The sequence below is a fragment of the Corticium candelabrum genome, chromosome 8 (genome assembly GCF_963422355.1).
Source record: "Corticium candelabrum chromosome 8, ooCorCand1.1, whole genome shotgun sequence".
NCBI lineage: Eukaryota > Metazoa > Porifera > Homoscleromorpha > Homosclerophorida > Plakinidae > Corticium > Corticium candelabrum.
The window spans coordinates 1,387,904-1,400,198 of NC_085092.1; the positions used below are offsets into that span (position 1 = coordinate 1,387,904).

Consider the following 12,295-nt stretch of genomic DNA (forward strand, 5'->3'; position numbering starts at 1 on the left):
CAATTAGAATATCCTCAGTCAGAATGCCTTCTACTACGTCATTGCCATGTTCCCACGTTAAATTACTTGGCTAGGTCAGTATCACCATCTTTATTTCAGTCTACAGCTGAAATACATGACAACATGACTTGAACAACCTTTTGTAAAATATTGGAAGTGCCATCAATAGTCGATGAACGGTGGAAACAGGCAACACTTCCTATCAAATTAGGAAGATTTGGAATGACATCGGTCGATGCTATTGCTTCATCTGCGCTTTTAGGAGGATGGATGCATACTCTGTCAAACTTGCCTACTAGGTTCCCTCACTTGACTAACGATGTATCACTCTTGCTTTCAACCGATAATGTCTCGAAGATCTCGGCCGATATTCATCAAGCTGTCAAGTCTACTGGTTGTGATGATTCCCAACATTTAAGTGAGTTTGTCAAACAGCCCAAGAAATTACAACAAAAACTATCTAGTCAACTACACGAGACAAACGCAAATTCCTGCCTGGAAACTTCAATTTCACAATCAGATAGAGCTGCAGCTAAACTTAGATCAATAAGAGGTAAGGGAGCTGGGTCATGGCTGGAAGCCATTCCTACTGAAGAGATTCTTGCACTGAAACCCGACGAATTTCGTTTGGCAGCATCTCTGAGGTTGGACATACCTGCACCTTTTGTCAACTGGAACATCCAGTGTGAATGTGGCAAGTTGGCAGATGAATATCATCTTCTTACATGCAAACATGGAGGTGGGCCTGTGTGGCAACACGATGAAATTGTAAATGCATGGAGCACTTGTCTACATGAATTAAAGATTCATCACGAGAAAGAACCTCGACATCGTTACTCTGGAAATGACAATAGACCAGACATAGTTGTGTATGACTCTGGGTGTAGCTATGACCTTGATGTGGCTATGGCTCATCCTTTCAGCCAAGACACTTTAAAGCAGGCAGCTTTAGAGGAAGGTTTTGCTGCAGCAAGAAGGGAGGAAAGGAAGATGATCAAATACGAAAAAGAACAACTTGCTGGCAATACATCAAGTCTCAATTTCACTCCTCTGGTATTTGAACATTTTGGAACATGGGGATCAGAAGCTACCAACTATCTAAACAAACTAGCCAGAAGATCAAGGGACATTGAAGGCTATACAAATGAAGCTGACTTTAGAGGTTTTTGGAGAGAAAAATTCTCAATAATATTACAACGATGCAACGCTAGAGTCATCCTCCACACGCTGACACGTGTCTTCCCTGGAGGAGAAGATGAGAACATACACAATAGAGACTACCAAAGTAGTTTGCATTAAACTAAAGCTGAACTCAGTAGATTTCTTGTATTTAGTGTTAGAAATGTAACGTAGAGTTTGTGTTTCAATAAATGAAATTGACAGACAGACAGAGAGACCCGGATGTTGGCGGCGAGGGCAGCGAAGCTTTTGCCTGTCTCTTTTCTTTAACATGTCTCAGGAAGTGGAAAGTTGTCCTTTGCTTTCTTGCCACTTTTCGGGAAGGCTTCGGCGGGTCTTATGCCATATACGAGAAGTACATGCTCCAGACGACGTACCGGAAGTTTTCGTTTCTCGTTGGAGGCTTCAGCGGTGTCATCAATGTCAACATTGGTTTATGAAGCTGGGCCAACATGCTACGCAGTGTAGGAAAGTAAGTCAAGACAATTCTGCTACTCAACGGCCGCCGTCAATTTCAAATGTGTCGTTGACATCCATTTCTGCGCAAGCGCTACCGTCTTCACCTCGTCAAGAGAATGCTACATCTGAGAAGGAAACCAGACCACCTGCTACAAGGAATGTGTCAGTAGATGGTGTGAGCGACGCCAATCTTGAATCTAGCGGTTTACAAAAGGCTAAAGAAGACCGAGAGCTATCGTCGTGGCAACTAATACGGGACATATCTGTTGATGATATCTTGAAACAACCTCCACCTAGAACAGTCCAAACGATCAAACCTGCAACAAAGGCGCTGTTTCAAGAATGTTGTTTATTAGTTCTTCGCAGAATCCGTCAAAACCTGGCAGATGAGACGGCCTGGAAACTTCTATTTCTACTTCCAAGGATGTTGTTGCGACCATTGTCAAGAGGAGGGCGAGCAGTTATTAAGGAAGTGAGATCGCTATACAGTCAATTCCTAGATTTCCATTGGGAAGGTTTGATCCAGTTTAATGAAAACAATACGTGCGCATCTAGACGTGAGGCAGCATCTCAGTCACAAAGAGCTGCACTCAGACTTGTGAAGTGTGGAGAACTCTCCAGGGCAGCCAAGGTATTAACAAGCAAAGGTTTGGCTCCGTCTACAGCTGATACAGTGTCCAAACTTAGGGCAAAACACCCATCTAAGGAGGATGATAGTGATCCACTGCCTGATTGCCCCAGCTCTACATCTTTTTCACTGTCAATGTCAGTGTTGCTTAGTGTCATCAGGGATTCACCCAAGGGCTCGGGAACTGGGCCGTCTGGGTGGCGATACGAACATTTTAGATGCATGATAGAAAATGAGGAGCTAGCTGAATGTCTGCATGCTGCATGTGCAGGCATTGCAAATGGATGCCTTCCTGGCTCAGTACCGGAACTTTTGTCTTCCGCTCGGCTTATTGCACTACCGAAACCTAATGGTGATGTAAGACCAATAGCCATAGGTGAATCACTTCGACGTCTTACCGCAAAATCAATTTGCAGGCAGAAAAGGGGCTGTTTTTCCAACTTCTTTGAGCCTGATCAACATGGAGTGGCTACAGCTTGTGGAATAGAGCTGCTATATCATCATGTTCAACTTCTTCTGGAGGGCAGGCCGGACTATATCGTTCTCAAAACGGATGTCAAGAATGCTTTCAATTCACTACACAGGCATCATCTCCTTGAACAAGTCTCTAATTTCCACCCAGAAATTTATCCTCACGTTCGTCAAATGTACTCCCACAGTAGCTCTCTGGTCTACCAGCAAGGCGATTGTATTGTCATCATTCCATCTGAAGAGGGAATCCACCAAGGGGACCCCTTGGGTCCAGCTCTGTTCTCAACCGGTATACATTCAGTTCTGTCAGATTTAAAGGGTTCATTTCCTACTGTCAGAGTTCTTGCCTACCTAGATGACATCTTTTTGGTGGGGGAGAAAGATGATGTTCTGTCGTCCCTGGATTATCTAAGACCAGCATTCTCTAATATTGGTCTTCAAATTTCTTCCAGCAAGTGTGAGATCTATTCCCCATCTGGACCTCTGATGTCAGGCAGATCTGTCTAGATGCCATACCTGTAGTTAGCGATGGGACTATAGTTCTTGGGGCTCCAATAGGCAAGAGAGAGTATGTGTCTGCAGCCTCTAGCCAATATGCTGAGAGTGGAAGGCTGTTGTGTGAGCAGTTGATGAAGTTGGGAGAGGTACAGAGTGCAATGCTTCTTTTACGATTCTGCCATGTTCCTCGCATGAACCATTTAGCACGTTTAGTTTGCCCTGACAGACTTCAGGCAGCTGCCGAGGTCCATGATAAGATTTCTCGTGAGACCTTCACTCACGTATTGGGATATAGTCACCTCACTGACTCTTCCTGGATGCAAGCTACACTGCCGGTCAGGTTTGGTGGTTTCAGCATGTCACCATGCCTCAGCACTTCTCGATTTGCTTTTCTTTCGTCCTGGGTTCACACTCTGGTTCATCTGCCTATTCGTTATCCAGACCTCAAATCCGCACTGGATCTTCTAGTCAACTCAAATGGTGTCGAGGAATCGATAGCATTTTCGCTGATGCAGGCTGGCAGTGATGGGACAGATATTACTGAAATGATTCAAGTTCCAACTAAACTACAACAGAGGCTGACACGGCAACACGCTAAAGAAAAGACGTCAGCAATGATCGAGAAGGCCCCCTCCCAGCGAGATGCTGCTAGGCTAAGATCGATTCAAGGCAAGGGCGCTGGAGCCTGGCTGAATGCTATGCCCACCTCAAATAAGCTCGCACTAGTTTCCCGCGATTTTCGTTTGGCGGCTTGCTTGAGATTGGGGTTAGCCATGCCCTTCGATGGCTGTATTCGTCAGTGTGACTGTGGTTCTTTTCTGGACAGTTGTGGATACCATCTCCTAACATGTAAGTGGGGCGGTGGTCCAGTCTGGACCCATGAGTGTATTGCCAATGTATGGTCAGACTGTCTGCGCAGCTTACAAATGCACCATCACAGAGAGCCACGGCATCGATACATTACATCTGACAACCGCCCTGACATAACAGTTTTCGATGTTGGATCAGGGTCCAACACAGATTTAGACATTTCGCTAGCACATCCCTGGAGCAGTGAAGTAATTTCAGCATCAGCATCTACGGAAGGTGCTGCAGCATCCAGGAGAGAGCAGAAGAAAACGGAAAAATATAGCAGAGAACGACTTCTTGGTAAGGAAACAGTGACAGCAGTCCCACTAGTCTTGGAACATTTTGGTCGATGGGGACAACAAGCAGAAATGTACCTACAGCATTTGTCAAGTAGATCAACGGATGCCTATGGAACAACAAATGCCTCCTCATTCAAGACACATTGGAGGGAGCGCATGTCCATTCAGCTACAAAAAGCCAATGCTCGAGTCATCTACAGGAAAGTGGAGAGACTTTTAGATGATGCTAGTTAATTTGTGTTTTTCCAAGGCCATTTGGCCTTTACTTTTTTTTAGTAAAGGAGCAAGCACGTGTGTAGTTAATTGGACTGATGAGGACATTGTGTTGTAGAGGATTTAGCCTCCATCTGTACGTACTTTGTTCTATTGAATAAAATACCTTTGACAGACAGACAGACAGATTGGGTCTATCTTTGCCGGCTGTCAGATGGATTGAGCAGTGTGATTGTGGAACTGCATTAGACGAAATGGGATACCACTTGCTGACTTGTAAGAAGGGTGGTGGGCCTGTTTGGTCACACGATTCGATAGTAAGTGAATGGGATGACTGTTTGCGGCAGCTGCAGATTCACCACAAAAAGGAACCGAGGGACAGATACAATGATAGCAACAACAGACCGGACATCGCTGTCTTTGATGTTGGCTCTGGTGCCAATGTGGAACTAGATGTAGCCCTTTCACATCCATGGGCATCGGACATTGTGAGTCAGGCTGCTGAGAAAGACGGGGCAGCAGCAGCAAGAAGAGAGGACAGGAAGACAAAAAAATACAGTGAGCTAAAGCTCGCTGGAATGTCTTCAATGAGATTTGTTCCCCTCGTCATGGAACACTTTGGTCGCTGGGGTGAAGAAGCCACAAAGTATCTACAGGAACTATCTCGCCGATCATGTGATGATGCTGGCAACAATAACTGCAATGAGTTTATGTGCCTTTGTCGAAAGCGGTTTTCAATAACACTACAGCGGTGCAATGCAAAGACAATAGCAAAAAAAATTTCTATTCTTACCTTTAATAGTTGTAACACTGTAGATGACTTTGTCACACAATTTTACATACATTAGGTATAGATAGCAGTATAGTTGTAGTGGCCGCATAGAGCCTGCTTAAACTCACCTTCTCTTCATTAGCCTGTAGTAGTGTTCATGTTTGAAATATATGAGGATTGACAGACAGACAGACAGACAGACAGACAGACAGACCCGGATGACGGGCGTGTAGCATCCAAGACTTGAGGCCTTGTTGTTTTCGCCTTGCTTGTCCGTTCTCTGGCAATGTCTTCTGCCGAGAAATGTCCATACGAGTCTTGTCATGTTTCGGACACACTGAAGAGAGTTCTGTGTCATATCCGCGATGCTCACGACCCGAATCTCCTCCCAGGGGATTTCATCGCTCGCCTGAATCTTCTTCAGTGCTCATTCTGCAAAAGATGGTACTTGAAGTTGAAACAACACACTTCTCAATGCCGTTCTCGGAAATCCGTTTCTGATGGTCAACGGTCAAGTCAGGGCCATACTACACTCGGCGCATCGTCACCTCCTGGAAGGAACGTCCGGAAGACCCTTTCTGAGTTGCCGCCGTCTCTTACAGTGCCGGATTCATTCTCTGGAGATTCCGCTTGTCATAATCCACCTCAGCGCGTGTCCCTACAGGATGCCCATGCTGACCTAGAGACTGCAGCCTGGAACATTATCCGGGATCTGCCCTCGGATGCCATTCTCAGGGCCATTCCCCCACGGGTTGTACAAACTATCAAGCCTGCTGCACGAGCACTCTTTCACGACTGTTGTGCTGTGGCCCTTCGAAAGATCCATGACAATCCCGGTGACGAGCTAGCATGGAAGCTGCTCTTCCTCATTCCACGCATGATTCTCACGCCTATGGTCAGGGGAGGACGTCATGGCTTTCGTGACGTCAAAGTGAGGTATCAGAAATTTCTCAGTTGGAATTGGTCGGATCTACTTCAGCTAAATGGATCAACTTCAAAGAAGACGCCTCGTTGTAGTGATGAAGCACGGAGAGCCGCTACCCTGAGGTTGGTGAGATGTGGAGAGCTTTCAAGAGCTTCCAGGTTGTTAACCAGCAAAGGCCTAGCTCCTGCCTCAGAAGATACCACAGCAAAGCTGGCTTCCAAGCACCCTTCCAGAGCCACGGGGTTGCATCTTCCTTCTTTGTCTCAAGATTCAATCAAACTGTCAAGCTCAGCGCTGTTTGATGCCATTAGACGAGCTCCACGGGGTTCTGGTGCAGGTCTCTCAGGCTGGCGCTTCGAGCATTTGAAAGTTCTACTTGAAAACGAGCTCACAGCAGATTGTCTTTTTTCCGCTTGTTCGGCTATTGCTAGAGGCATATTGCCTGCTGCTGCAGTAACCCTCTTTTCTTCATCTCGGCTAATTGCTCTGCCCAAGTCCAATGGCGACATACGACCTATTGCAGTTGGTGAAGCTATACGCAGGTTGACAGCTCGAGCTATATGTCAACAAAAAAAGGAACTGTTCTCAAGCTTCTTCTGCCCCATCCAGCATGGTGTGGCAACCGAGTGTGGCACTGAGCTGATTGTCCATCACATTGAGCTACTCCTCCAGCACAATCCCGACTGGGTTGTATTAAAATCTGATGTCAGAAATGCATTCAATTCCATCAGCAGACAACAGATGTTGGAGCAAGTGGTCGGGTCATTTCCAGATATCTTGAATCATGTAGCTCAGATGTATGGGAGGATCAGCCCATTGGTATTCATGCAAGGTATCACTCCAGTTACAATCGAATCTGCAGAAGGGGTCCATCAAGGCGACCCGCTGGGGCCAGTTCTATTTGCCACTGCCATTCATTCTGTTCTAAAAGATCTTCAGGAGATGCATCCGAAGGTTCGTATCTTGGCATACTTGGACGACGTCTTTGTACTGGGTCACCCTACGGATATTCAGTCTGCCTTTCAAGATCTGAAAAAGTCTTTTTTTGCCATCAACATGATCATTGCAGATTCAAAGTGTGAGATCTACTGCCCTTCTACACGTGATCCTGTTGAAGGCTTTGACTGCATACCAGTCACTGATGATGGAGCCATCTTTCTCGGAGCACCCGTAGGCACACCTTCATTTGTTGCCTCCTCTTGCTCGAACATCGCAAAGTCAAAATTCTTACTGTGTAACGAACTTGTTCAATTGGGAGACATACAGAGTGCCATGCTCTTGTTGAGAGGCTCTCACGTCCCTTGCCTGAATCACTTGGCACGCTCAGTTCGTCCTGAGTTGCTCACACAAGCAGCTTCAATTCACGACTCTCAGACAAGAAAGACATTTTGCCATCTACTTGGGTTCAACGAGATTGAGGACATGCCTTGGCGCCAAGCTGTTTTGCCAATTAGACTTGGTGGCTTTGGCATGACTTCGTTGGCTTTTGTGTCGCAGCCTGCCTTTGTTGCATCCTGGGCTCACGCCATTGTGGAACTGCCTCTTCGTTTTCCAAGTCTCTTTCCAGCTGTTGACAGCCTAGTTAATTCAACTACTGGGGCTCTTAATAACGCCCTGACCCAATCTGTCCCTGATGGAAAGCATATTTCCGAATATCTGACATCTGCAGGCAAAGTTCAGCATCAGCTATCCATGTCATTTGCTCGCTGTGAGGCAGAAATCTTGTTCACAGATGCACCCACAGCCCGAGATGCTGCACGACATCGATCTACAAAAGGAAAAGGAGCTGGTGCATGGCTGAACGCAATCCCGACTTCAGAAGTGCTCGCACTAAATTCTTACGAGTATCGTTTAGCGTCCTTGCTGAGGTTGGGCTTGCCCATTCCACTTTCTGACTGGATGACAACATGCAACTGTGGTGCCTCCCTGGACAGCAGTGGGTACCATCTGCTAACATGCAAAACCGGTGGAGGGCCAGTTTGGTCGCACGAATCGCTTGCATCAGTCTGGTCTGATTGCCTGCGGGAGCTGCACATCCATTATCGAAGGGAACCGAGGCATCGGTATGCCAATTCCAATGACCGGCCAGACATTGTAGCCTTCGACTCAGACTCTGGGTGCAATGTGGATCTGGACATAGCTCTAGCACACCCATGGAGCTCGGACATCTTCCCTAGATCTTCGGAAACAGATGGCGCCGCTGCTGAGAGAAGAGAGGAGAGAAAAAAGTCAAAATACGAGAAGGATTGTCTACCAGGTGGAACTGCTGTCAGTCTCATTCCTCTGGTTATGGAGCATTTTGGACGCTGGGGTGTCATGGGAAGAAACTTCCTGCAGAAACTAGCAAAGAAATCATGTGACGAAATTGGTAGACCAAACGCTGCAGAGTTCCTTGACTTTTGGCGAAAAAGATTCTCCCTTCAGCTGCAAAAATGCAATGCCAAAGTCATACTGAGGAAGATGGCAAGCTTGTCAAGTGACACAAGTAGCGCTAAGTACTCAACCCAGTTCTTTAGCCACTAGGCTGACCTGGGTTATCTTTTAAGTTAAGTTGTTACTGTTTCTTAGTGCTTTTTCCTGTGTACTGTAGCACCTAAAACATTATGTCATTGCCTAGCACTCTTTGTATGATAGATGAATGTTTGAAAATATATGTGAAAGACAGACAGACAGACAGACAGGCAGCTTTATTGAGGTTGGGTATGCGTTTGCCATTGCCTCTGTCAGCAACCTTATGTGATTGCGGCACAGCCTTAGATCCTGAAGGATATCATCTGATTACTTGTAAGACAGGTGGGGGACCAGTTTGGTCTCATAATTCAATAGTCTCTGCTTGGTCCGAGTGTTTGAAACGCGTGTCTCTTCCCCATACCGTTGAGCCAAGAGACTGTTACAGCAGCTCTCAGTCCAGACCCGATATTGCTGTTTATAATGCAACCGACTTTAACGTTGAGCTCGACATTTCCTTAGCCCACCCATGGAGCACCGACATAATTTCAGTCGCAGCTACAACTGATGGATCTGCTGCTTCAAAAAGGGAGGGAAAGAAGAGAGAGAAGTACAGCAGAGAGACTCACACTAGTGGGGGTTCTCCATGCCTAATTCCACTGGTGTTTGAGCATTATGGCCGCTGGGGAAATGCAGGAGAAAAGTTTCTCCATCAAATCTCTCTGCGATCACGAGATGATGACGGCAAGGTGAACTCCAGCGAGTTCAAGACTTATTGGAGACGATTAATGTCCATTACTTTACAGCGGTGTAACAGTATGGTTTTGGCGAAGAAGATTGACAGAATAGTGTGTAGAAATGACTCCGTAGCTGGTTTTTACAGTTACCAGAGTGTACGTTAAGCTTTCATTTCATGACCCTAAGGGTCTTTTTTCTTGGACTCATAGATAGTGATTTAGCGTTGACTGTAATAGCGTTGATGTTTACCAATAGATGTTTTTGACAGACAGACAGACAGACAGACAGACAGACAGACAGACAGACAGCCACTTGTATTTGAGCATTTTGGCCATTGGGGAGAACGAGCCACCAGATACCTACAGGAACTATCAACCAGGTCGACGGATGATGATGGCAATAAGAATGCTAATGAATTCATGTGTTACTGGAGAAAACGATTCTCAACAGCGCTACAACGTTGCAATGCTAGGACTATTGCAAAGAAACTATCACACCTTTTATCTATGAGCTCCAGTAATGTAAAGAACTATCATACTCAGTTTTGCGTACATTAGTTTGTGATGTGTATTGACCCTATTGGGTCTCTTGAACATTCTAAATAGTTTTAGTTGTAATAGCATTCATTTATGAAAATATATAAAAACAAACGGACAGACAGACAGACAGACAGACAGACACACAGACAGACAGACCATCTGGCCCGGACTGTACATCCGAATAATATTAGGAAAGCTGCTTCTATCCACGACTCTATGACGCGCGCAACATTTTCACAAGTACTAGGCTTCCCCGAGTTGGTTCTTCCATGGGAGCAAATATCACTGCCAGTACGTCTGGGTGGATTTGGTATGTCATCCCTGTCGTCCACCTTCAAACTCGGTTACGTGGCTTCATGGATACTCACTTGCTGAGCTCCCACTTCGTTTTCCTGCTGTAATACCCATGGTTGACAACGTGGTTGACCATCAATTTGGTTCAGTTGGTGATGCTCTTGCCAAGTCCATACCTCCTGACAAGCTTCTGTCTGACTATCTGGCAAATCCTAAGAAACTTCAAAGCAGACTTTCAAATCAGTTCTTTGCAGACCAACTACAACTTTCATTAAATAACTCTGCTACGGCTAGAGATGCCTCTAGGTTATATTCCCTACAGGGAAAAGGAGCTGGAGCATGGCTAAATGCAATCCCTGCAACACAAGGTTTCGCATTCAAACCCTGCGATTTTCGCTTGGCGTCGCTTGTGAGGCTTGGATTGCCCATCTCTCTGTCACATTGGTCAGAGGCATGCAACTGCAGTGCACCACTGGATGACAGCGGATACCACCTACTCACATGCAAGACCGGCGGAGGCCCTATTTGGTCTCACGAATCAATTGCTGGGGTGTGGTCTGAGTGCCTCAGGAGCCTCCAAATCCACCATCGACGGGAGCCAAGGAACAGATATGTCACTTCAGATTGCAGGCCTGACATTGTCATGTTCGATTCTGAATCAGCTTCCAACCTCGACCTGGACATCTCTCTAGCCCACCCTTGGAGTGCGGATGCATTTCCAAGCTCTGCTGATAGAACAGGCGTCGCTGCTAAACAACGAGAGAATAGGAAGGCGGCAAAATACAGCCAACAAAAGCTCCCTGGGACTTCAGTTCTCAAAGCCATCCCCTTGGTATTCGAACATTTCGGTGCATGGGGAGAAGAGGCCAGGAACTTCTTGCGAAAGCTAGCAGCTTTCTCATCAGACGAAGTTGGTCAGCCAAACGCACCGGAATTTGTGGACTTCTGGCGTAAACGATTTTCAGTGCAGCTGCAAAAGTGCAACGCACGGGTCATTCAGAAGAAATTGAATGTGTTGTGTGGTGGGTGTCAGATTCCCGAGTCACTCAGCACTCAATTCTTTTATCAATAGTGTACTTTTAGTTGTCTCTTTTGCCTCAGAAAATATGTATACACTTACCTATGAACACTATAAAGCATTTAGCTTTAGTCGAGTAGTTTCTGCTGTGATGTATGATAGTGTGATTGTAAGAAATAAAAATGATTCTTGACAGACAGACAGACATACAGACAGACATACAGACTGACAGACAGACTGCTTTGTCTCAATTAGAATATCCTCAGTCAGAATGCCTTCTACTACGTCATTGCCATGTTCCCACGTTAAATTACTTGGCTAGGTCAGTATCACCATCTTTATTTCAGTCTACAGCTAAAATACATGACAACATGACTTGAACAACCTTTTGTAAAATATTGGAAGTGCCATCAATAGTCGATGAACGGTGGAAACAGGCAACACTTCCTATCAAATTAGGAAGATTTGGAATGATATCGGTCGATGCTATTGCTTCATCTGCACTTTTAGGAGGATGGATGCATACTCTGTCAAACTTGCCTACTAGGTTCCCTCACTTGACTAACGATGTATCACTCTTGCTTTCAACCGATAATGTCTCGAAGATCTCGGCCGATATTCATCAAGCTGTCAAGTCTACTGGTTGTGATGATTCACAACATTTAAGTGAGTTTGTCAAACAGCCCAAGAAATTACAACAAAAACTATCTAGTCAACTACACGAGACAAACGCAAATTCCTGCCTGGAAACTTCAATTTCACAATCAGATAGAGCTGCAGCTAAACTTAGATCAATAAGAGGTAAGGGAGCTGGGTCATGGCTGGAAGCCATTCCTACTGAAGAGATTCTTGCACTGAAACCCGACGAATTTCGTTTGGCAGCATCTCTGAGGTTGGACATACCTGCACCTTTTGTCAACTGGAACATCCAGTGTGAATGTGGCAAGTTGGCAGATGAATATCAT

At 45.8% G+C, this 12,295-nt stretch overlaps 5 protein-coding genes across 5 annotated transcripts; all 5 read left to right on the forward strand.

Moving 5' to 3' along the window:
• Nucleotides 1-3,250: 3,250 nt before the first annotated feature.
• On the forward strand, nucleotides 3,251-4,766 carry LOC134183219 (uncharacterized). The gene has a single exon (XM_062650697.1). It carries the CDS (start codon nucleotides 3,367-3,369, stop codon nucleotides 4,615-4,617), a length of 1,251 nt encoding a protein of 416 aa, XP_062506681.1. The 5' UTR covers nucleotides 3,251-3,366; the 3' UTR covers nucleotides 4,618-4,766.
• Nucleotides 4,767-4,792: 26 nt separating this feature from the next.
• LOC134183221 (uncharacterized) lies at nucleotides 4,793-5,876 on the forward strand. Its single transcript, XM_062650698.1, has one exon. It carries the CDS (start codon nucleotides 4,851-4,853, stop codon nucleotides 5,442-5,444), a length of 594 nt encoding a protein of 197 aa, XP_062506682.1. The 5' UTR covers nucleotides 4,793-4,850; the 3' UTR covers nucleotides 5,445-5,876.
• On the forward strand, nucleotides 5,655-8,845 carry LOC134183646 (uncharacterized). Its single transcript, XM_062651230.1, has one exon. The coding sequence runs from the start codon at nucleotides 5,655-5,657 to the stop codon at nucleotides 8,814-8,816; it is 3,162 nt and encodes a 1,053-aa protein (XP_062507214.1). The 3' UTR covers nucleotides 8,817-8,845.
• Nucleotides 8,846-8,875: 30 nt separating this feature from the next.
• LOC134183222 (uncharacterized) lies at nucleotides 8,876-9,767 on the forward strand. The gene is made up of 2 exons (XM_062650699.1): nucleotides 8,876-9,490; nucleotides 9,548-9,767. Exons 1-2 carry the CDS (start codon nucleotides 8,897-8,899, stop codon nucleotides 9,641-9,643), a joined length of 690 nt encoding a protein of 229 aa, XP_062506683.1. The 5' UTR covers nucleotides 8,876-8,896; the 3' UTR covers nucleotides 9,644-9,767.
• Nucleotides 9,768-10,399: 632 nt separating this feature from the next.
• On the forward strand, nucleotides 10,400-11,484 carry LOC134183696 (uncharacterized). The gene has a single exon (XM_062651287.1). It carries the CDS (start codon nucleotides 10,425-10,427, stop codon nucleotides 11,382-11,384), a length of 960 nt encoding a protein of 319 aa, XP_062507271.1. The 5' UTR covers nucleotides 10,400-10,424; the 3' UTR covers nucleotides 11,385-11,484.
• Nucleotides 11,485-12,295: the final 811 nt, after the last annotated feature.